The sequence below is a fragment of the Gekko japonicus genome, unplaced genomic scaffold, assembly GCF_001447785.1.
Source record: "Gekko japonicus isolate JY-2015 unplaced genomic scaffold, Gekko_japonicus_V1.1 scaffold206, whole genome shotgun sequence".
In the NCBI taxonomy this organism is placed as follows: domain Eukaryota; kingdom Metazoa; phylum Chordata; class Lepidosauria; order Squamata; family Gekkonidae; genus Gekko; species Gekko japonicus.
Genome location: NW_015160842.1, coordinates 1,132,559 through 1,158,749, shown reverse-complemented (window position 1 = coordinate 1,158,749; position 26,191 = coordinate 1,132,559). Strand labels below are relative to the sequence as shown.

Sequence of the window (26,191 nt, the reverse complement as noted above, 5' to 3'; positions counted from 1 at the left end):
TTGCTCACCCGGATGAGACTAAAAAGTTCATTGTGCAAACAGATGCGTCAGATGTGGCCATGGGGGGGCATCCTCCAGGAGGGAGGGGATGGGTTGCTTCATTCCTTGGCATACATGTCTAGGAAATTTAATAACACTGAACGGAACTGGTCTGTGTGGGAGAAGGAGGCGGGGGCAATAAAACTCCAACTGTCAACTTGGAGGCATTGGTTAGAGGGAGCGAGAGTCCCGTTCGAGGTGTGGACTGACCATAAGAACTTAGAAACACTCAAAACGCCTCGGTGTCTCAATGCCAAACAGCTTCGATGGGCAGATTTCTTTTCCAAATTCCAGTTCACCCTTCATCACTTCCCAGGCTCGGCGAATTCGTTGGCGGACGCACTGTCCCGCCTACCCCAACACGATAGCCAACAGGAGGTGATCCTGGACTCTGTGTTCACGCCTTCCCAGCTGGGCAGGGCGGTGACGACACGCAAACAGGCACGCCTCACTACTCCACCCCCTGTGCCGATGCAACCAACTCCTTCAAGTCAGGAGGGGGGGGGATGGACACTTGGCACAGTAAGTTCACCTCCGCGTTCTCGGAGTGCGACAAAGCAGTTCTAGATGCAAAGGGTGATTTTGAACTACGGGACAATGGCTGTTGGTACCGGGAACATAAACTGTTCGTTCCCCTTGCACTCAGGAGGGAGGTATTACAAGCGGTGCATGGCTCCAAACTGTTGGGACACCCGGGATTTGTTAAGTCACTTCAACTTTTGCAATGAGAATTTTGGTGGCCAAAAATGTGGAAGGATTTATCTTCTTATATCCAATCCTGCCAAATATGTGCCATGAGCAAAGCCAGGCCGGGGAAACCCCCGGGACTGTTACACCCGCTTCCTACTCCAAGCAGACCCTGGGAGGTTATATCCATGGATTTTGTAAGCGATCTACCACCGAGTAAATCGATGACTGTGATATGGGTGGTGGTTGATTTATTTTCTAAGCAAGCATACTTCATCCCGTTTCCCTCACTGCCTACGGCTAAAGCACTGGCAAAGGTGTTTCTGGTGCACGTGGTGCGCTTGCACATGCTCCCCAACTAGGTGGTCTCCGATAGGGGGACCCAGTTCGTTTCCCGGTTCTGGGGGGAGCTAATGAAACTGATGGGGGTGGAACAGGGCCTTAGCAGTGCTTACCACCCAGAAACTGACGGGCAAACAGAATGTGTGAATCAAACTTTGGAACAATATCTTCATTGTTTTACCAACTACCAACAAGACGATTGGAATGACTTATTGCCTCTGGCTGAATTCTGTTATAATAATACGTGCCACTCTTCCACGGGGATGTCCCCGTTCAAGGCGCTGTATGGTTATGACAGCCCGCCAATGCCATTGTTGGAAGGGAAACGGGCCTTAGATTCTAGCGATGCCAGCAACTGGTGTAAATCGTGACTCTTGGCCACTTCTGTGTAAGACGTTAAATGCTGCTAAGGAGGCTTATAAAGTGCAGGCTGATAAGAGAAGGGTGGAGGGTTGGGCTCTGCAGCCTGGTGATTCGGTGTATGTATCCACAAAAAATATTCAGATGCTACGGCCGAGTAGAAAATTGGGTTGGAAATATATTGGGCCGTTTAAGGTTTAAAAAGTTATCAATGATGTAGCAGTAGAGCTGGACCTGCCTAAAAACTTGAGGAAATTGTATTTCATTTCAGCCTCCTGAAAAATGATTCTGGTTCCAGCAAGTGGCGTCCTGCGGCACCGGTGCCCCCTCTTATCATGATTGAGGGCGAGGAACATTATGAGATCTCTAAAATATTGGACTCTAAGATCAAACGTGGAAAATTGTTATATCTGGTGAAATGGGTAGATTTCGGACCCCAGCACCTGGAATGGGTGGAAGTAGGGGATATTCGGGCCCCCTCGACAAGCCGGGGAATCTCCCAGAATGACCTGGAGACCTCCTGGCATGGGCAGGAGATCTCCCGGAATTAGCACACTAAAAACTGTGCATCAAATGCCAGGGATGTGTCCACTCATCTGTTTCAAACGAATTTAACTCTCTTCCACAGAGTTCTCTGGGGCACTTCTGTTTCACTGTCTGTCTCTGTAGCATCACTTATATTACCCATTAGTTCCATATTAGATTGGTGATTACAATATCACTTCCACCATATGACAGGAAACATAACTAAGGCTGCGGTCACACGGAGCATAAGCCACGCTTCAGAGACGGAAGAGAGGCGGAGTTTCCTGGCTAATTTCACACGGATCACAGCCTGTATGTATAATTCCCCATTTCTGTCAATATGTTAGAGAGAGAGAGAGCATCAATGTGTCTGATTTGTACAGTGAAGCACCATCACAGGAAAACAGCTTTGTTTATTGATCCAAAGTCTACTGCTACAACTCATAATTTATATGTTCGTTACAGAGACAGCTTCTCGTATTAGATGAAAACTATTAGAAGGTCAGCTTCAAAGAGCTTTCTTTGTGTGCCTTATGTTTTCATGTATTATGACATAGTCATTTCCTCCCCCTAAAGACATAATCAGAAAACAATGACAGCAAGGACTGGTGCCCTTCCAGACCTACTGCCCACCCCCTGCCTGCCTCACTGGTGGGGAAAACGTCATGCCCGACACGATGCCACACCACCCAGTCGGCAGCTGGCCCCTCTTCTCCCCAGCGCCGCTTGGCCGGCTGTCTCTGGCAGCCCCCTCCTCACCTTCCCTCGGCGCGCGGCCCCTGCTTCTTTGCCCCGAGGCCCTGCTTCTTTGCCGTGTGATCCGCACCTCCCCTTAACCACTGGACCTCCATGGAACCTCCACAGGACCTCCACGGGAGGTCTGATCGTGCAACCGCGCTTTAATTTCCCCCGGGGGAAAACAGCCACGCTTCCCCCCGCATTTTCCTGGCCGTGTGACCGCAGCCTAAGAATTACAACTTTGATTTTTATTTGACCTGCACACTAATCAAGTGTACCCATAACTTGGCTTTAAAAAAAATTAAATTACATATTTGTGGTTTCTCGCCCCCACTCCAGTTTACGAATCAATAATACATATACTTTGTCACACAATTCCGAGGGATAATAATCTTAATAACATTAATTACAACTTTGAAACGGCTAAGCTTGCCTACAGCATCCATCCATTATATATTTTATGAAACAATGAATCTTTTAAAATGAAAAATTTTCCAAGGAAAAAATGAACCAGTAAATTTTTGACCCCACATCTCTGGTCATACGCAAAAGAGCCAAGCAACATGTCATTAAAGTGTTGGCAGTCTGAACTAGAGGGAAGCAGAGAGAAGAGAACAATATAATATCTAAAGATATCTCTCACCATCCAATCCCATTGTGCCTCTCTTTCATTGCTTATCTCTCCAAAGCATCATCACTGTCTCTTATGGCCAGCTTCCCATATCTACCCAGGACTCAGTATGCACACATAAACCTCCCAACTCTCCATGATCAGCACCATCTTTACAAATGCCACTACTTAACTTCCACAAATATCCTATAAGTAAAAAATACCCATCTGCCCAAAACCTGTCATCCTAAATGCATCCTAAGTGCACCTGGACTCCGCATTAACAATGGAGGCCCAGGTGGCAGCCACTGTCAAGTCCGCTTTTTACCATCTCCGGCGGGTTCGGCAGTTGGCCCCCTACCTGGACCGAGATGATCTGGCCACAGTGATCCATGCGACGGTCACCTCGAGGTTAGACCACTGTAACGCTCTCTACATGGGGCTGCCTTTGTCCCAAATCCGGAGGCTGCAACTGGTGCAGAATGCTGCGGCCAGGCTGTTAATGGGTCTCTCTAGGAGGGACCATATTCAGCCTGTGCTGAAAGCACTGCACTGGTTGCCAATAGCGTACCGAATTTGCTTCAAAGTGCTGGTTCTTACCTATAAAGCCCTACATGGTCTGGGTCCAGCCTACCTGAGGGACCGCCTTACCCCGTATGTTCCCCCAAGAGCACTACGGTCTGGGGCCCAATACTTACTAACTATACCGGGCCCCAGAGATGCAAAGTTGGTCGCCACAAGGACTAGGGCCTTCTCGGTGGTGGCCCCTGCCTGGTGGAATGAGCTCCCAGAGGAGATCCGGGCCCTGCGGGACCTGATGCAGTTCCGCAGGGCCTGCAAGACGGAGCTCTTCCACCAGGCTTTTAAGTAGGGGCTGCCGCCCTCCGCCCCCCTCATATATTACCATCATGGGGGGTGGAAGAGGCCCTAGGAATAGAAGGAAATATCAGAAGCACTGGATTCCTTTTGGACACTTTAAACATCTGAACCATCTGAAGGAATGCTTGAAAACATCGACTGACCTTGGGGAACCTCCGGACAGGACTGTCACCATCTTTGTGGAGTTGTTAGATGTGATCCTTTATGAGCATTTTAAATTTAAACCTAAATTTAAATCTAATTCTGTATTTGAAATCGCTTTTTAAATGTATATTTATTTTTTAATATTTAATATTGAGAATTTTGTTTTACTGTTGCAATGTTTATTGCCTGTTAGCCACCCTGAGCCCTACGGGGGAGGGCGGGATATAAGTTTAATAAATAAATAAATAAATAAATATCCCTGTAATCCAGATCTCCTTCTTCACTGGCACACCACTTTGTGGCAGTTAGCAACTGTGCTGTGCTCCAATGCAGTTTAATTTACTCTCCTATACTTTCTGTGCTCTTTAGCATAGAATAGGGGGAAAGATGATGCAGGAGCATTCCATAACAGTTGTTGCTAAATCATTTTGTTAATCCTACTAAAGGCATCAGCTTCCCAATCATGGCTCAGTAATATGTATAGAATGTGGCAGGGATGCCACATGCAGAAAAGAAGAAGCCCATAGAGGCTGGTAAAGTCCCTGGGCTTTATGATCCAAAACCCTGGCTAAGTGAATGTTACTATACTGGAATAAGGCATATTGGCCATCTCTGTTAAACCCTAAGTTAAGCTTCGCAATAACAATTGTATTTTAAATGTACAGAATAATAATCAGTAACAAATAGTACAAACACAAATATTGCTAAAATTAAAATATAAAGGGCTGCCTGCAGACCCTTTATAAACATGGAAGTGATTGTTCTATATATACATTCCTTCAGGGAAATTCAAAAGCAGTTTGTGACATGGGATATGAGTCTATAGGTCAGAGGGGGAAAAGCTAACATTATACTGTTAAGCATAGATCCTGGGGACCTAAAATATCTCTCTGAATTCTGGCATGTTATCTCACATATGTAAGGTGCAATATTTTATATTAATTCATAACATAATACAAAAATACTGTGAATGATTACCAGCACTGGTTCTTTGCACATTTTACAGACTTAAAGATTTAATTAACAATATCTTCTTCCAGTCTGATTACAACAGGCCATGAACAACAATAGGCAAGGAATTAAAAAAAATCAGGAAACTAAAGAATTCACTATTATGCTCTTTTGGGGGAAAATCGGTCTGAATCCACTCCTTTAAACAATTGAACTCTAATATCAAGTATAGCAAAATGGTTCAAGCATGGAAAAGACAAGCTTATTATCCAGAACACAAATGCCTAGATCCAAGAGGTATCACAGCCTGTTTGCTAGTGCTGACAATAGCTCAGCAGAGAGACTCCAAAAACTATTGAGATCTTTTTCCTGTTATTTGCATAGATTAGCATGCTAAACAGATCAAAAGTCTGCTTTTGGTTTACTGCACTTTTCTACACAGTTTTAAAAGAGTCTATTCAAATGTAAGTTTAAATACAAACACGTGAAAGGTTTCTGCATTGCTGTAATGCAAGATCAAGGCTGCAAGGAGTGTACCATACACAAGCCAATTTCAACCACAAAGTTTGTAAATTTTACACACACTGAGCCATCAGCGGGGAAAAGCAGGAAAAGCAGGAAAGGAAAAACAGCTTTCTTCTGTTTCTACAGAAGATACAGTACTCTCCTTTATTGTGGTCTCAGCATCATTATCTTGCCCATATTCTAGACAAGGACATGAACATGCTGAACATATTTTTACAGATATTTTAACCTACAGCAACATAAGAAAAATGTCCTTATGAAAAGGACTGTCATCATATAGTCTTTGTCTTGTCTCAATATCAGTACTATAGACGTTTGTTCTATGAAGCTAATGGGACTTCATATATTCATATAACTAGAAGAATACTGCGTGCTGACAGTAACTAGGGGTAAAAACATAACAGTTTTATGAACTTTTATGTTTCATACATAAGGAGTGCACTAAACTTATGTGCTGTTCACCATATGAGAATCTGCAAACACTGCATAAATGTGGTTTAGACTGTTCTTTTCCACAGAACAAAAACAAATCCAAGGAGTACAAGCTACAAAATGCAAGACCACAGTTACCTGGCAATACATGCTAATGAAGCCAAAACAGTGTTTAAAATGCGGCTGAAGAAGAGAAGAGGGGAGGAGGCAGGTGCACATTGAAGCCTGGCACAAGCCGGATTCATGCACATTTTTTATTTAGCCAAAGTTAAATTGGCATATGAATACAGACAATCTGACTGCAATTAAAGTTACAAGAAAGTTTTCTGAACCACATTGCTGGCGCTAGCTGAACAAAGAACTTTGATGAAATGTACTCTGGAAAGTCTGCCCTGATTAATAAGTATAGTTCCTTACAGCGGCTTTTGAAAATAATAACCACAAAACATAAATATGAAATTATGTGAAAAAATTAGCATGTCTTTATAGCACATGCCTTTATAGCACACGCCTTCACAAAAATCATACCTGCACAAGGCACAATGTACAAGCGCTGTATGCATATAAATATCAAATAAATTGTGAGTTTTCACCTTTAAAAGACAGTTTCAGAGGATGGCCATTTTGGTCTGCAGTAGTAGAGACAGATCCAAATCCAGTAGCACCTTAGAGACCAACACTGGATTCAAATATATCTGTTACATTAAAAAAAACTCAGAAGATACTTGAAATGTATCTGCATGTTCTGTCAAGTACCATGCTTTCCATTATACTATCAGAACAGTCTTGCTCAATATGTTATACAGCTCGTCATATAGCTGAGAGTCAGCTAACTTTTCATATATATTTGGCCTGAAAAAAATCCCATTTTCCTTGAAAGCTTATATGCAGGCTCACTAACAGGTTAGTTTAGAATAATGGTAACATATTATTAATACTGGAACCCTCAAAATACACTAATTATGTAATCCTTCAATAAAGCTGGAGATATCAACCAGTTTTAAGCAATGCTCCCTCTAAGCTGTGGAGTCTTGTGAGCAAAAATTCTACTTTGTGAGCTACCGGCATTAAGGTTGTGAGCAAGTGATTTGGCTGCTGCATAAATTAGTTTGCTCTGAAGCCGTCCTTCCCGAGCTAAGGCGCAAATGTGTGAGCCGGAAGCTAAAAAACTGTGAGCTAGCTCAAATTTATTTAGCTTACAGGAAACACTAGTTTTAAGTGTATGGCCAGAGACAGAACGGGTAATATAAAAATTGTGTCAAAACAAACTATTGCTTGCAGAGAGATAAATTGCCAACTGAAATTCTCACTAGTGGTATTCACACAGTCTTGCTAGTAAACCAGGCATAATCTGATAGAGATCATTACTGAGAAAAACTTTAAGGTAACAGCAGTCATCAAGAGACTGGAATAGTTCTCATTTCATAATGTATCATCTCAATCTGATTAGCCCATAGAAAGAGAAAGTGGCATCATGGCTAGAGCGTCATACCTAAGACTAGGGAGACCCGGGTTCAAATCAATAACTCAGTGGCCTTGTGTCAGTTGTTTAATTCTCAGCATAACCTAAGCAATTAATAAAGGTGGGCACCATCTGTTGTATTTTCCTATCCACTTCCAAAAACAAGGGATCCATCTAAGAAAAAATATGCCCACTATCATGACAGACACTTTTCCAACACCCAACAGAAAAATGACTCTTGTTTTATGAATCCTCCCAACTGATAATTAAATCCTGGTATTACCCTCTCTACTCCATCCCCACACTGTTCCTTGGGCAACTGTACCCACCCAGTGTGCATGATTTTGTTTAATATCTCTCATATCCACCTCCTGCATAGTGTGCTGTATATAAGTAGAATATTTCCCAGTTAGTAGCACTGGACGTCATTCTTCAACAGTAGCCTACAGGGCATGTGGAAGTTACAGTTAACAGGGAGACTGCCAAGCATACACTTAGCAGTTATCTGTCACACTGCCGTTACCTTCCCAGGTTCTCCTCAAATCTCTTTTCTCTTCCTCTTTAGTGTACTTTAACCATTGACAAACTACCCTTACCAAAAACACCTGAAATTTGACAGTGATCAATGAACAATTCAGATACAACACTAAACCATGATTTGTCTTTTTGTGAATGAACCTAGGTAATCCTCAGGCTCTTCCTCCTCTCCTTGCATGCAGCCCATTCAATAACTAGAACAACTTGGAAATGAAATCTTAATGTAAATCTTGGGATCATGCTTGTTTCATAATTAGGGTTGCCAATCTCCAGGAGGCTGCTGGAGATCCCCTGGGATTACAACTGATCTCCAGGTGATAAAGATCAGTTCAGATGGAGAAAATGGCCACTCTGGAAGGTGGACTCTATGACATTATATCCCATTGAAGTCCCTCCCCTCTCCAAACCCTGCCCTCCCCAGGATCCACCCCCAAAATCTCCAGGTATATCTAGGGTTGCCAGCCCCCAGGTACGGGTGGGGTTTCCCCTGCTTCTGGTAGTTGGGGGAAATCTGTGCCCCCAAGCCCCACCTCCAAGAGTAACCACCCACCCAGCCACCCGACTCCTTCCCCTCCTGCCAAATTTAAAGGGCTTTAGGTGATTTGTGGGAATCACATGGCCTGCCGACCAGTGAGTGGGGTGGGGGTTGTGGCATGCAGGGCTGATTTCCCCCAGCCCCGTGCATTGCGGCCTCTACCCCACTCGCAAACATGTGGCCCGAGCCCACCCCTCTCCCTTCCTCCTGCTAGGAGGGCCCTCCAGCTGGTCAGCAGGCCCCAAATCTCCCCACTGGGGCAACGAGGGGACCTGGCAACCCTAGGTATATCCAACCCAGAGCTAGCAACCCTATTCATAACAGAGGCCAGGGTTTCAGCACAGAGCAAGCCAAACTTATGCTGGATGGAATTTTGGAGTGTGAGAATTTTATTGCCCCCTCAGACCTCATCGGGCAGTTCTTTGAGCAGACACTGATCTACACTTATTAAATGCAAACTTCTGTAATACAGCCTAGATAGGAACTCTCAGTCTGGGGCAAGTGATGCTCTGTATTCTTGGTGCTGGGGAGGGGCAACAGTGGGAGGGCTCCTAGTGTCCTGGCCCCACTGCCAGACTTCCTGATGGCACCTGGTATTTTTGGCCACTGTGTGACAGAGTGTTGGACTAGATGGGCCATTGGCCTGATCCAACATTGGCTTCTCTTATGTTCTTATGCTAGTATTTTATGAATGTTGAATTCTTTATCATAAGTGACTTTAATAGGCTGCTACAAACATGATTGGTCAAAATTAATATCAATTCAATGTTTCATTTTAAAAGGTTTGTAGAATCGTACTCAGTTCAACATTTATTTTAAAAAGGATTCCACAACAAGGAATGCTTACTGTTCTGGAATCTGAGAAAGGATTGTATTCATCTAGTCCTGGAGGAATATTTCTTGTCACTTGTGTAACTGAAGGATCCTAAATAGAGAGTAAATCATTAGATAAAGCATGCATATGCACCGTTCATGTGGTAGTACCAATCCCAACACATTCACTAATACAATTATTGCCAATATAGCCCCAATTCCAATAATGACCTTCTAACTTTGGATTGTAGCAATTATCCAACACAGATTGTTGCATTTCCAGAGTTCACAATATGACTGAATTACCAGATGCAAATACCCAAACTGGGGGGAAGTTGGCTGCATTCATTATATCTGAGAGACATTGCAGGAATTCTAATCTTACCATTTTAGCACAAACTTAAGACAAACCAAACAAATTACCCCAAAAAGAAGTTTTATGTCTTTACAATGTGGAGAGCCTGTTTCTATGTATGTTCACTCAGCATTAAATCCCAAGAAATATGAATAGGATTTTTAATCTAAAGTTTTGACAGAAATATACCACTACTGATGGAGCCAATCACTGAAGTCTGTTTGGGAAACATTATACATTAGAACTATATCTTTTAAATTCCTACAATACAAAAATGTACTGTGATATAAGCATTTCAAAATAAAAATGTCAGCAAAGCATTCAAAAAATTTTAATTGTCATATAGTGGAAGGATTTCACATTTAGGTCTGACAGAGAGAGAACTCTGCATGGCAACTCATTTTATCCAGATCTTCTTATAAATCTAGATTAACACAATTTTGAGATGTCCCATCTGTCACACACTGATTTATTTGAGGAAAACAGTTTCCCCTCAGAATACGGACTAGAGCTCAGTTTTCAGCTGAGCCACCATCACAGATAAATTGAAAAACATATATCCAATAAAATTTAGGAGCTTATGTATAGGAATATGTTATCCTGCCAAAACACACCACATAGACCTTACCTACAACAATAGCCCTCACAATACTATGCCAATTATGAAACACAGGAGGTAATGTAAAACCATATGAACATAGAGTAGAAATTTGTCAAATTCCAAAAGGATGTATAGCTAGAACAGAGACGTTTAGAATTCAACTTCTGAGGACCTGTTTAAAAAATTTCAGGGGGAAGGGAGAAGTAGTTGGGAGGTATAGGAAATTGGCCTCAGAGACAAGCCACATTCATCCCCACTTTCACATGCACGCGTACACACACACACACACACACACACACACACACACACACTCAAACACCTTTAAACTTTTTGGGGAGGTTCCTTATCACTGTGTAAAGGATCCTTTGTATAGGGAGACTGAGCTCAGACAAAGCACACTTGAGGGTGTGCCGCCTCCATGCAAATCCCCTCTCCCCTATTTAAGACAGAGAGTTAAGCCTCTTGCTTCTTTTCATGCTAACTTTCAGCACTGGCTAGCTGAGAACTCATGCCTGGACACTGCTCTCTGCTACCAATATTTCCTGGGAATAGATGTGGGCAGCCTTCTGCCTCAGACACTTTTTTGCATTTAGGGAGAGACAGAAGTCATTCCAATCCACTTCTCCATTTTTCTTCTTCAAGGGAGGAAATACTACACTTCCCTCCCGTTTTGGTTCTCAGCAGCTATTTTGCTGCTATAGAAAATAATACCTACCTCCCCCCAAATTTATATATCGCCCACCAGATCAAAAGATAGAGGAGGATTATAAAATGATGAATGAATTAAAGATAGCAGCTAGACAAAGAAACTGTGTCATAATAGGTGATTTTAACTACCCACACATTGATTGGGTCAATATGTGTTCTAGTCGAGAAAAAGAGATTTTCTAGACACTATAAATGACTGTGCTATGAAGCAGATGGTCACGGAACCTACCAGGGGAGAGGTGATCCTTGATTTGGTCCTAAGTAACACTCAAGACCTGGTGAGAGATGTAAAAGTGATTGCACCGCTTGGGAACAGTGATCATAATGTTGTTGAGTTCATCATTTGTACAAATAGAGAATTGGCCAAAAAGACTCACACAACCACTTTTAACTTTAAAAGGGGTAATTTTTCTGATATGAGGGGACATGTGGGGAGGAAACTGAAGGGAAAAGTAGAAAGGGTCAAAACCATTGGGGAAGCTTGGAAACTGTTTAAAACTACAATTCTAGAAGCTCAAATAAAATATATTCCGCAGGTTAGGAAAGGCACAAACAGGTATAAGAAAAAGCCTACATGGTTAACAAACAAAGTAATGGAAGCTGTAAAAGGTAAAAAGGATTCCTTTAAGCGGTGGAAAGCTAGTCACAGTGAGGCTGATAAAACAGAACACAGGCTATGGCAAATAAAATGCAAGTCTGTGGTCAGGCATGCAAAAAGGGAATATGAGGAGCATATAGCAAAAAACGTAAAAACCAACAATAAAACTTTCTTCAAATACATTAGAAACAGGAAACCAGCCAGGGAGGCAGTGGGGCCCTTGGACGACCAAGGGGTAAAAGGAGTATTGAAGGATGATAGGGAAATGGCTGAGAAGCTAAATGCATTTTTTGCCTCCGTCTTCACTGTGGAAGATGAGAAGTGCTTGCCCACTCCAGAACCACTGATTTCAGGAGGGGTGTTGGAAGACCTGAGTCAGATTGAGGTGACGAGAGAGGAGGTCCTAAAACTGATAGACAACTTAAAAACTGAAAAATCACCAGGCCCAGATGGCATACATCCAAGAGTTCTGAAAGAACTCAATTGTGAACTTGTGGATCTCCTGACAAAAATATGTAATCTCTCCTTAAAATCAGCCTCCATTCCTGAGGACTGGAAGGTAGCTAATGTCACTCCCATCTTTAAAAAGGGTTCCAGAGGAGATCCGGGAAATTACAGGCCTGTCAGTCTGACGTCGATACCGGGTAAATTGGTGGAAACCATTATTAAGGAAAGAATTAGTAGGCACATAGATGAACAAAACCTATTGAGGCAGACTCAGCACGGTTTCTGTAAGGGAAGATCTTGTCTCACTAACCTGTTAGTGTTCTTTGAGGGGGTGAACAAACATGTGGACAAGGGGGATCCAATAGATATTATTTACCTTGACTTCCAGAAAGCTTTTGATAAAGTTCCTCATCAAAGGCTCCTAAGTAAGCTCAAAAATCATGGGATAGAAGGACAAGTCCTTTTATGGATCAAAAACTGGCTAGTTCATAGAAAACAGAGAGTGAGTGTAGGTGGGCAATTTTCTCAGTGGAGGGTGGTAAGCAGTGGGGTACCGCAGGGATCAGTACTTGGTCCACTGCTTTTTAACTTGTTCATTAATGATTTGGAGTTGGGAGTAAGCAGTGAAGTGGCTAAATTTGCGGATGATACGAAGTTGTTCAGGGTGGTGAAAACCAGTGAGGATTGTGAGGCACTCCAAAGGGATCTGTCAAAGTTGGGCGAGTGGGCGTCAACATGGCAAATGGGGTTCAATGTGGCCAAGTGCAAGGTGATGCACATTGGAGCCAAAAATCCTAACTATAAATACACGTTGATGGGGTCTGAACTGGCAGAGACTGATCAAGAGAGAGATCTTGGAGTTGTAGTGGATAACTCACTGAAAATGTCGAGACAGTGTGTGACTGCAATAAAGAAGGCCAATGCTATGCTGGGGATTATTAGGAAGGGTATTGAAAACAGATCAGCCAATATAATAATGCCCCTATATAAATCAATGGTGAGACCTCATTTGGAATACTGTGTGCAGTTCTGGTCACCACACCTTAAAAAGGATATTATAGCTTTGGAAAAAGTGCAGAAAAGAGCAACTCGAATGATAAAAGGGTTGGAACACTTTCCCTATGAGGAAAGGTTAAGGCGCTTAGGGCTCTTTAGCTTGGAGAAACGACGACTGAGGGGTGACATGATTGAGGTTTATAAGATTATGCATGGGAAAGAGCAGGTAGAGAAAGAGGTACTTTTCTCCCTTTCTCACAATACAAGAACTCGTGGGCACTCCATGAAATTGCTGAGCGGTCGGGTTAGAACGGATAAGAGGAAGTACTTCTTCACCCAAAGAGTGATTAACACTTGGAATTCACTGCCACAGGAAGTGGTGGCGGCTACAAGCATGGACGGCTTCAAAAGGGAATTAGATAAGCATATGGAGCAGAGGTCCATCAGTGGCTATTAGCCACAAGGTATAGATAGGGACTCTGGGGCAAGTGATGCTCTGTCTTCCTGGTGCTTGGGGGGGGTCAACAGTGGGAGGGCTTCTAATGTCCTGGCCCCACTGGTGGACCTCCTGATGGCACCTGGTATATTTGGCCACTGTGTGACAGAGTGTTGGAACATGAGCATAAGAACAATCTTATGTAGCATTTGAGAGAGTAATGAGCCTTTGTTGGAGCGTTGGAGAGTTTTTGGAGAGTGTTGGAACATAAGAACATAAGAATATTCTTATGTAGCATTTGAGAGAGTAATGAGCCTTTGACATGACACCAACCAAGGGCCACTTCACACTTAGTGAAAAAGACAGCTTGCATGATTCACATATTTGCCTTCCATGCTTCTAGATATGGTGCATACCATCTCTCTGCAAAAGATGTAAATGCCCGCTACACTCATACATTTTGTTTCCTTCTAAGAAGAGGTTGGTCCAAGGCATGTACAACTGCATATTCTAAAGACTTCAAGAGCAGCCCTAACAGGAAGAGCTCTGACATTGATTATAGTCACCATGAAAGCACAGTAGCCTTCAAGTGTTATGTTTAGCACACAAAAACAAAAAATGGTCTTAAGCTGGTTATGATGTTTTGGACTTCTGCCAGAACTTTGAAGATGCATTTCAGTACAGAAGTGATCCGGTTGTGAATTATTGTTCTCTTAAAATTAACACAAAGGAAGAAACCAAATATTTTCAAATCATTCGAGAAACTAATTCCATCCTCATCCTCCCACCCATTTCTTTTTTAAATACCATAATGAATTAAAGAATAAGAACAAGGAACAGAATATTAAACTTGCTGGCAGTAAGGCAGAGAAACCTACCCCCCCCCCTCAAAAGACAGTAACTGAACAGTTATATACCATTTGTATTAACACACTGTCATACTGAGGCAGTATGACTATAGCACAACACTTCAGAAAGGGGAATATACATACTATCACAAAAAATGGAACAATGTATACAGAACGGAAAACTATTTTCATGACACAATATAAATGTATTGGAAACTGAGCCTGCATAGAGATGGCAAAAAAGTGACACAATTCCTAGGAAATAGCACCAAAATTTTAGTCAGCAGTGTACTTTCCAGCACTGAAGACAGGATATGAAGATAACCTACTACTTTCTACAATTTTTAAGGATGAAGCAGCAATAGTACCTCCCCACTCCAAATAGTAAATGCGGTTTTTTGTAATGGGGGGGGGGGCTAGCCCCGAGATGCCCCACTGTAGCTACGGGCCTGGCTCATTGTATTTATTTTCACAACAGGCCTTATTCCTAGTGAACATAGAACACTTAAAACCTCCATAAGAGTTAATTTGCTGGATCAGGCTGTCTAATCCACCATTCTGTTTTTAACAGAGGCCAGCCAGATACTATCCCAATCAGGGTACACATTGTTCATTTCTAGCATCCAAAACCCAAGAGCTATCATCAAAAGCAATATCTCCAAAGGACATACAAAAGTACACAGGGAGTTTTCTACAACAATCCTTGTTTGGCACAGGTGTGCTGCACGTGCTGATATCAAAATACCTGATCTGCAATAAAGACTAGCAAGCTTTGGGTAAATCTATGTGAGGCTCACAGATGTACTATGCTGAGAATTAGAACGCCAGAGTCTTAAAAAAATTACAGTTGTGTTTCTTAAAGTGCTCTGAGCTTGAGAACAGGATTTGGACTTACCCAATTATTTACATATAAATGTCAATACCAGCACTTTAGGACTATAAATGTAAGTAAATAAATAACCAGTATTATGGTGGTAGTGATCTGATAACTCTGTTATACAGCAATGATTTTCAGACCTTTCACCAATGGAGAATATTTCCATGTTGTCTTGTCTGCTTAGAAACATCTGCTATATGAAGTTAGAAACTTCATAAGATAGAAGTCAGTTAAGATAGTTGGAAACTCCGATATGACGTATTTTCATCCTCTTAAATTAGTATTGCTTGACTTTTGTGACTCTTTTAAGAAGGAATTAAACCTGTTCATTTCAAAGGAGAATAAGAACCTAACAGTAATTTCAAGTAGATTGCATTTAGGCTTATTACACAGAGAACACATTCGTGTGCAACATGTGTTTTAAGCCACTGTGAAATCTTTAAAAAATATTTAGGCCTGACTGAATTCCTTAATGCTTGGCTCTTGATAGTCACTACTTCAGCCTTGCAAATGGTCCATGAGTAGCATTTAGGATATGAAAGCTATGTCACAATAAAGGTGTTACAGGACTTTTTGGACAAATTTACACCACAAACTGGTTTTCCAGTAACTCCCTCTACCCAGGGTACTCTGGGTACTGCTGTTCACATTGGTGAACAATCTCCAACACAGAATTATCAGTGTCGTCACTAAACTACAACTTCCAGGTTTCTTTGGAGAAACCCTTTAAACTTTAAAGCATAAATGTATGTATTTTATTTTACAAAATCTATATCCCGCCTTTCTGCCCTAATAAGGACCACCAAGACAACTCAGAAATTAAAACATACATAATAATTTCACATCTCAAAAACTATTGAAACCAACAAAAACACATTATTAAAAACAATTAAAACCAGATCTAAAATACACACAAAACCCTAGAACCAACAATAAAAACATAGGGCAGAAAGAAGGGGTCACTGACAGAATGCCAAATGAAACAAAAAAAAGTCTTCACCCACTGGAAGAAGATGGAAACAAAAGGTGACAGTCAAGCCTCCTTGGGGAGCGACTTCAAGAATTTTGGTGCCACAATCAAGAAGGCCCTCTACAGAAGACTATGGTGGTCAGGTAAGTTCATAAGGTAGTAGGCAGTCCTTCAGGCATGTTGGTCCCAAACCACATAGGGTCAGTGCCAGCACCTTAAAATAATGCCCCAGAACAGACAGCCATAGTAGATGGGCCAAGACTGGAGTGATATGGTCCCTACAACCCACTCCAGTCAACATCCTGGCTGCAGCGTTTTGCAACAAATGAAGATTCCAAACACTTCTCAAGGGCAGCTCCACATAGAGCGTAATCTGATCTAGATGTACCCAGGGCATGTATCGCAGTGGCCAGATCTATTCTGCCCAGAAAAGGCTGCAGCAGGTTAACCAGTCATAGCAGGTAAAAGGAACTCCAGGCACAGCTGTCACCTGTTCCTTCAAGGGGAATGCAACCCCATCCAGAACAGTAGTTGTTCAGCTGCACAGTCGGGTCCGACTCTTCGTGACCTCAGTTAAATCCCAGGTCAGACCTTCAGCTCACCAGTTGCACTTCAGTCTTGTGGAGATTGAGCTTTAGTTTATTAGCCCACATCCACTACAAAACTGTCTCGAGGCACCATTTCAGGCTCTACAGCCTCCCTGGGATCAGCCAAAAGTGCAAGACAGAGCTGAGTCTCATCTGCATATTGGTGACTGACAACAACCCAGCCCAAATCAACAGATGACTTCATTCAGCATTCATGTAAAGAGCATAGAGGACAAGATGGAACATTGAGGGACCCTGCGGGCCAAAGGGCAGAGCAGCAATCCTCCAGCACCACCTTCTGAAACCCACCCTCCAGGTAGGACCAGAACCACCACAAAATGGTGCCTCCCATTGCCAGCTTGGAAAGGCAGGCCAGAAGGATCCCACTTAGAGGTCTAGGAGAATAACAGAATTGCACTCCCTATGTCCATCTCCCAGAGCAGACCATCTGCCAGGGCGACCATGCCCATTTCAGTCCCAAAACCAGGCCTAAAACTAGACTGAAAATAATCCCCCCAAAAATCACCTCACCCAGGAAAGTTTGAAATTGTGCAGCTACCATCCATTCAATCACCTTGCTCAAGTATGGAACATCTGAGACTTGTTGATAGGTATTGAGATTCCTGGGTACAAGGTAGGCTTCTTTGGAAGTGGATGCACCACAGCCTGTTTCAAAGCTGGGGCAACCACTCCCTATCTTCAGAAGGCATTAACTACCTCTCAAACCTAGTCAGCCAAACCTCATCCCCACAGATTCAAGTAGTCAGAAAGAGCAAATGCCATGCAAGCAAGTCTTAGGCCTCAAATGTCCAAGAATCCTGCTGATATCTTCAGACCAAATAAACTGAAATTATCCCAAACTGGACAAGTCACTACCCTGGCACCATCTGAACCTATCAATGCTAATATAAAGTCCAAGTGAAAACAGATGCAAGAGATTTTATCTGCAAAATGCTGAGCAAAACAGTCACAGTGGGCCACTGAGCAATCACAACCCCTCTTGCAGGCCAGATGTGGCAGGCCTCTGATTAGCCAGAACACCTCCACTGACCTGATGGTGGCAGAAAAGTGTGTGTGGGGGGGGTTCCACCATAAAATGAGCTTGCACCTGTGTCTTGTTGGATTTGTCCCAAATCTTCCTCCACTGTTGTTCTAGCTGTCTCCTTTGTATTTTCATTGTCTGCAGCCCCTCAGGAAAGCAAGGAGCTACCTGGGCTCTAACACTCAAGAGAAGATGCCTGGAAACAACTCTGTCAACTGCCCAGGTCATTTCCTTATTCCAGAGGTCAACCAGAGCATTGAAAGGAGCACCAATCATACCCAAAAGAGCTATTCAGCTCTGTCTGGTCTGGGGGCAGATCATTTCAACAAATCCTCACACCTGCAAAGACTTGGTGCCCCTGTATGTCTAAGTCTGAGCAAACAGCAATCTGACAAAGGAACCATCATCAATTCCTCCACCCTCAGACTGCATTCCAACCACCCAGGACAAAATACAACACCAAGAGTGTGACCTGCACAATGTGTCGGATCAGTTATTACCTAAAACAGGGCCCATAGTTTTCATGGAGGCCATGAAATCCTGAGCCATTTCTGATAAGATAGCCTCAGCAGGACCTGAGGTCCTCCAGGACCACCAGCCTAGGGGTCCTCAACTTCACCCCTGAGACCACCTGTGTGACCTCAGGCAGTGAGACTGTTAGGCAGTGGGGTAGGTGGTGCGTGTGTGTAAAGGACCATCAAATTGAAACTGACTTCTGGTAACATCTCATGGGGTTTTCAAGGCAAGAGACATTCAGAGGTGGTTTGCCATTGCCTTCCTCTGCATAACAACCCTGGACTTCTTTGGAGGCCTCCTATCCAAGTACAAACCAGGGCTGACCCTACTTAGCTTCTGAGATCTGACAAGATCTGGCTAGCCTGGATCATCCAAGTCAGGGCAGGGTAGGTGGTACATCAACAGAATCCCAATCCTGTCTCTCAGTCCTACCTTTAGGTACACAGCCACAAAACCAGAAGTGTCCTGACTCCTGGGTAGGGCACCATGATAGGAGGATGGAGCCCTTACAGACTACAATGGCATCACCACCCCACTATGCTGACCTATGCTGATGTGTCACCGATTACCATGGGGGAAACAGTTAGGAGAGGTTAAACCCTCCCCCCAACAAGTCTCAGTGATAAATATGCCCTGTCACCTTTGCAATAAATGACAAGCCTAGCTATTCTTATTGAATTTTTCTGTGTAGAATTGTGGATTTAAAGTACTAAAAAAAGTATCCCACAAGTGCCACAAAGCATCTCTGCAGTTAACAGCGGCCAGACACTTTGTGGATAATTAAAGCTGCAAAACCAGGCTATCTACAACCAAGGTAATAGGCTCTCCAAGTATTTAAAAAAATACTTTGTAAATGGACTAAAAGAAATGGCCTGATGATGACTTAGTATGCTCCAGAAGGGAATGATTGTTGACAGCCACTGTGAACTAAAGGAAAAAAGGGAAATAAATCAACCTGCTTAAACCCTGAGAGTTTACTGAATTCCAGCAGATGAAATTTTGGGACTGTTCTAGGTAGGTCTTTTCAGAAGTAAGTCTCATTTTATTCCAAGGGGCTTACTCAGAGAAAGTAAGTGTTCTTAGGATGGCGGCCTTTACGTGGTTGGGAGGGAAATGGGATGGAATTTTTTCAAGGCATACTTTGTTCTATACCCATTAATTTTATTATTTTATGAACTAGTTGTTGGTATATAGTAAATTTATGCTGGCACTATGATGGCATGAAGAGAAGATTTCATGATATCCCTGGAAGAATTATTCACATGACATTGTTAATGCACATATTGTTTTACAGTGTACAGGGTGACAGGTCCCTTCTTGAAAATGTGCAATTAAATCTGGGATAAAGGAGACAAAAAGGGGAAGGCAATGGCGAAAATGAAGAATGTGTATTCAGTTTAGGAGCTAAATTAAACTACATATCTGGCTACTTTAGTTTTTCTTCAATCTGGCTGTAAACTGAAGCTGTTAACACAGATCTCATTCCTAACATCACACCTTTTGACAGCAAGAAATACAGCAATACTAAAACCAAGAGTAAAGCAGCTAAATTCATGGGCTGTTAATAGATGCCACTAAGAAGTGGCTCTTAGAAGACTTTGTTCCAGAATCTGTCATCCATTTTGTGTCCTTTTGTCAGTTTAGGAAACTACAGGGATTTATTTCCCTTACAGGTCGAGGGATGAGGAAGATGGAGCTCCCCACCGGATCTATCACCTGGTGGTGTCAGCTCAGATTGACAAGAAGCCTTCTTCATCCACTGGGGATACACAGCCATAGAAGACTGCAGCATTCACCAACCTTGGTCATCATCCCTCGACATCCCACGCCAACGGGATGCGATTAACCCTTTCTCTTGAAGAAGAGGGAGGTACAAGGAAGGCCGAGAGCCTGAGGTGGGGGGTAGGAACCTTCGCTCCGAGGAGGCCTCTGAGCGGCACCGACGGGCCAAGGAGTCGCTGCGGGATGGGGGACCAGCTCGAGCCGGGCTGCTATAAAAGCCTCAAGGGAAAAGCTGCCTTTCGAGCCACAGGGACGCCTGATTCTCCCAGCCTGGCTTCGCCGGCAAAACACAGCAGGGTTTGGGGGGAGGGAAGGCTCCCAGGGAAAGGGGGTGGGGCAGGACAGAGGCATCATTTTACAGGCTACCTCACAAGGGTGGCGGTGTGTGCGCGGGGCATTTACATGCACCTTCACAAGACTAAGGAAACCGGGACCTCCCCAGCCTCAAAAACATTAACAGCTTCCCCCCTTCCCCGTCGCGTTTACCTTAAAGGGGTTGTTAAGGTCCGGGTCCGCGAAGGGGTTGCTGTCAAAATCCGACATGGTGGGTGGGAGAGGGCAGGGTCGGTCGGTCGGGCTCTGCGTTGCGTGGGGCGGCGGCGACAGGGACTCCAGTCGAGCGCCCCGAAGGTTGCCACCCCCCTCCCCCCGCCGCCGATGTCACCGCAAGCGGATCCGCTCCGAGTCCCACCCGCTAAACCCCGGATAGACCGCCCAGGCACCCCCCCCCTCCAAAATGGCTGCCCCGGAAGTAACGTGCCAATTGGCAACGGCTCCCTGACAGGAAAATGGGAACGGCGTGGAAGGGAAACTTGTAACCGGGATGGTCAAGCCGGAGAGAGGAAGGGAGTGTGCACTTTTGTGTTGTTGTCGTTGGTGTTTAGCTTCGCGAGAGGGATTTTCTTTTCCTCTCCCGTAGGTCTTGAAGGGTCACGTCTGTTCTGTTAGATCGGTTTCTGTTCTAAGGAATAGGGGGGTGGGGAGAGGCTTCTTATTAATGTAACTTTTCCCATTCTTTTTCCTGTTAGAAATGTGAAGGCCCGGGGACGGGGGGGGACGGGGGACGGAAGGGCTATTTAAAACGTTTTCTGGTGGAAAGTTTTTGGAAATTTTATGGAGTAATGGGGAAAAATCTATGCAATGGTTATCTTGTTTGGAATGGGTTGAATTATTTTTAAGACAAGGTTTTACTCAAAATGAAGCATTTGTGTGGGAAAAGATAATGTGATGCAATAATTCCTGCGTATATTGTAGACAATCCAACATAGATTCAAGACTGTGTTTATTATTTAAATGTGAACGAATCTGACAATAATTAATACACTTTAATGTGTCATGATACATTAAAGAGATCCATGTTTTTGAAGTTATAATGCTTCATAGTATCCAATATTCTGGTTGTCAATGTATTGTGACTGTATAAGACTATTTCTGACCAAATAATACTTCCTTTTCTGTATTATATTTTCTGATTTCAGGTTTTTCTTGTTTCTTAGATGGGAAAAATTAAGATACATGTGCTAAGATAGCATAGGATGCATCATGAGTTTGCTGCAAGTACTGAGTATATTTGCAGTTTTGCTTGTACAAAATGAAGGTGTGTATACTTTTAATTTTCATAAAATAAAGAAATAAAGCCAAAAGTGGCTTATATCATTCTCCGGTCCTCCATTTTATCCTCACAACAACCCTGTAAAGTAGGGCCCTGTTCACACAGAGTTTTTGCCGAGGGAGAGCGACGATTGCATGACGGATTATCCAGGCGTGATCACACCGTAACATCTGGGAAGTGGAGCACACCCGTGGCAAACCCGTGGTGTACTGCTGAAAATGCACGCCGGTTTGCCATGGGCTGTCTCCGGAGTCCCTCAGTGTGATCGTGCCGGCCGCGACTTTTTCCTCCGGCCCCTTGTTGATGCGCAGGCGCAGAGGGGAGGAACTGTGGCATGTCGCCGACGCGTGGGATCACATTATGGCGGCTCTAATTGTGGCAGAGCAAAAAGCCCCACCTCCCCCCCTGCGTTATCCAGCCCGTGTGACCGGGGCCTAGGTTAGGCTGAGCGTGTATGATTGGCCCAAGGTCAACCAGCAAGTTTTCATGGCAGAGTGGGGATTTGAACCTGGGTTTCCCAGATCCTGGTTAGACACTTTAATGAAGTTATATAATTTTATCTTGTTAAAGCAAAGGTTTGCATAAGAAAACAAGCATAGTATATTTCCCTTAAATATCTGTTTTTATGCAACAGATGAGGGAATTTTTCTTCTTCTCATGGCTTCAAAATATCCCCAAGTTTTATATCTTGAACCTTTGGTTTTCTTCATGTAATTGTGTTGATGGATTGCATTTAAGTATGGTGTTAACGGCCTTGGAACTGTTTCTCAATAAAAAGGCAGTACAGATGCTGAGACAGCTTTAAATATCTCAAGGGCAGACAGAAAACTATTGATAATTTAGTGCCCTTTCACAGTGGTACTAATCAGTTACTACTGTCATTGTAAAATTTTAAATTTTAGTAGGGAAATGTCCGAGGGTGCAAGGAGACGGTTAGGAAACAGCTTGGTCCCAGATTTTCCTCAGTTTTTAAGAGAAAATCTGTTCTCTTAAAACAGGTTTCTTCTCCAAAGAGTGACCTCACCTTGCTGCTGCTCCATTTGGCATGTGTATATACAGAACAAAGGAGTCATGACACCTTTGCTCTACATAGCAGGTCCTTCCAAAAGGCTGAAGAAATGGCAGAGTGTGATCCAGGGTAATACAGGGTGATCCAGTAGGAAGGGCTCTGTGAATGGGGATTTGAACTGAGATCCCTCCAATTCTAGTCTGAAACTCTAACCGCTACAAGACACTGGTATTATCAAGAGAACCAGTTCACATAAATCTAATCAATAAAAAATGAGACTGAAGTGGCAAAGAATGTGGAACAGATTCACTGATGTATAATGGTTTAGCAAAAGATGGAAACCTGCATTTCCTCCGTGGGAGGAGGTATTCTTGTCTTTTATATATATTTAAAATTTGTGGAGCATTTACATGCCTGAAAAACAATTCAATGATTTTATTCACTGAATAGACAAGGCATTGCTACACATGGAGTTACCGGCAAAGCTTCAGAAAAATATCCTGTCACTTTAATACAGGCATAATGTGTGGATTTGCACAGCTAACACTTTTACTTTACTTTACTTTACTTTGCAATTCGATTTATATACCGCCCTTGACCCCTAGGGGGTCTCAGAGTGGTTTTAATGGCATGCAGGCAAATAACATCACCTGATATATAATGTCCCACTAAGCCTCTAAAGATAAAGGACACTTTCTTGAGGCAGTTGGCAAGCTTAGCTACATATAATGTTTTCTTATTCTAATTATCTTGTTAACTATTGGTACATCAGCCCAACTTTCTTTTCAGTATACATGCAGATCAAGTAAGATGCAGATAGTTTAGAGTCCCATGGCACTTTTAAGACCAACAAAGGTTTATTCAAGTTATGAACTTTTGTATGCAAGGCACACTTCTTCAAATATTTCAAATATTTCCAAAACATTTGAAAAAGTGTGCCTTGCACATGAAAGCTCATACCTTGAATAAACCTTTGTTGGGTGTTGGGTTGGGTGCGCGGGTTGGGTGCACGGACTCTAATCTGGGAGAACCGGGTTTGATTCCCCACTCCTCCACTTGCACCTGACTGGATGACCTTGGGCAAACCATAGTTCTAATAAGAGCTGTTTTTGAAAAGGAGCAGTTTCTGTCAGAGCTCTCTCAGCTCCACCTACCTCACAGGGTGTCTGTTGTGGGGAGGGGAAGGGAAAGGAGTTTGTATGCCGCTCTGAGACACCTTTGGGTTGTGAAGGGCGGGGTATAAATCCAACCTCTTCTCTTCTTCCTCTTCTTCTACCACGGGACTCTAAATTTGTTCAACTGCTTCAGACCAACACGGTTGACTACCTGGCAGATATGTTTATACAGGATAACGTTAATTCAAGTTGCCTTAAATAAATACTGTTAAAGGAAATAATTATATAAACTAACAGCCAATATGCTGTTTGTATTTTACTTATATAAATAATTCATGTGTATTTATATTTTACTTTCGAAACATAAAAATGCATATTTACTCCAAAGTAAGCCCCAGTGTGTTCAACGTACTTATTCCCAGGAAGAAATAAAAAGGAGAATTGTGGCTCCATAGAGGCTAACAGATTTACTGAGACATAAATGTTCCTGGATTGGAGTCTGTTTTGTTAGATGGAACTAGTGGTTTTCTCGGGATAGAATGCAGATAGCCAACAATTCTGCTCAAAATCATGATGTTGCAATCTGTAAAGTATTTTCCTCTCTGTTCTCTAATCCAGCAATTTTATTGTAATCTCATCCCTGGCAACGTACCTACTTCGTGATAGCTTTGACTTTACCCCTTAGCTTTTATCCTTAACTGAAACCGAAGATAAACTTGAAATTACTTGTTACATCTACCATGTGATTGCCACAAGCACTTGCAGTCCATACCAGTTGCAAGTTCCCATAGGAAATTCAGAAGTGCTGCAGGGGGTCAAATTAGATCTGGAATCACAGGGGGGAGGAGCTCCAGCTTTCATCCCTGCACTATTTTCCTGACCTGAAATGGCACCTGAAATTTGCCCTATTGGGGACTGAATGTGCACTGAATGCTTGCATGTGAAGGCCTCCTCACAAGGCCAAATAAACATCCTCCTGTGGCCATTTTAGACTGGGTAAACAGCAGAGGCAAGAAGGCAGGAGCCTCTCCTCCCCCATGCCATGGTCCCAATCCGAATTGGGTCCCCGTGGTGCTTTTGAATTGAGTTCCACAGTGAACTTGCAGCTGGCATTCTGTCACAAGTCTCTATGGTGATAATATGGTAGATGTAATATGTAGGTTTGCCATAAATATATGTAACTGTACTTGCAAATGTACAACATTACATCACAATCACCTTCTTTTGATACATAATTAGGATTCTTTTCTTATTAACACTTTTATGCTACCCCACTGATTGATACCATTTTGGCCAAAAACGCTTTTTCTCTAATACTATTTTTTGCTTTACAGAACCCAATCACTGCTTTAACAGCCATAATAGAATATAGGGGTTATATATTATTGCTGTAAAACTTGACTTCCTTACTGCCAACTGGCCAGTATTGATTACTGAAAGAGGCAGAATAGAATCCATGTCTTCCATAACCACGGTTTTTAAGCCTCCTGTTTTTTACCATTTTTAAAAGTGGTTTTTATGTTTTGTTATGATTAAGGCTTAGTTTGACTCTGAAAATACTCCAGTTTCCCTCTGGATACTTTCAGCTTTAAAACAATACATGTGCATCTTTCTTTGATGCAGAAGGCAGAAGGGTAAAGACACTCTTTTACTCTTTCAGCTACTGTGCTTTTTACTAAGTCATTTTGGAATAAATATCCTCTGGTCACAGATAATTGCTAATCAAAAACTGATCTACATATCAAGACTTTATACAAATGATCATCTAGTGGATAGCTTGGATCTCTTTTGCCTGCTCACTCTACCACTCTGAGACAGCACAAATTATCCTATCAAGCCAAAATTTGTAATGGAGATACTTAGTGCATAAAAAGGACCAACTCACTTTCAAAAAATATTTTTCTACTAGTTTGGGATTGCAATCCAGCTCCACTTTGATCTGCTTCTAATAAGTGATAATTTTGCTAAGCACTTAAGTACTAATTGTCATTAATGGCTTCAAAGTAGTCAAGGTAAGTGCTGGGCTAGAGTCTTGTTTATGAAAAACAATTTGGGAAGCATTAAAATAGCATGCTGCAGTAAAGCAGATTAAATATTAGATTTTTTTGTGAAA

General features: G+C 42.8%; 1 protein-coding gene across 2 annotated transcripts in view; it reads right to left on the bottom strand.

The window, feature by feature from the left end:
• Nucleotides 1–21,061, bottom strand: part of SCAMP1 (secretory carrier membrane protein 1) — a 44,498-nt gene extending 23,437 nt beyond the window's left edge. The window contains exons 1-2 of one of the 2 annotated variants that reach the window (XM_015419494.1): nt 20,829–21,061; nt 9,614–9,691 (exon numbers count right to left, since the gene is read on the bottom strand). In XM_015419494.1, the coding sequence (XP_015274980.1) occupies nt 9,614–9,691; nt 20,829–20,885 (135 nt within the window). In that variant the 5' untranslated portion in view covers nt 20,886–21,061. The remainder of the gene's footprint in view (nt 1–9,613; nt 9,692–20,828) is intronic. The other variant, XM_015419501.1, reaches the window with a different exon arrangement.
• Between the last annotated feature and the right edge of the window lie 5,130 nt (nt 21,062–26,191).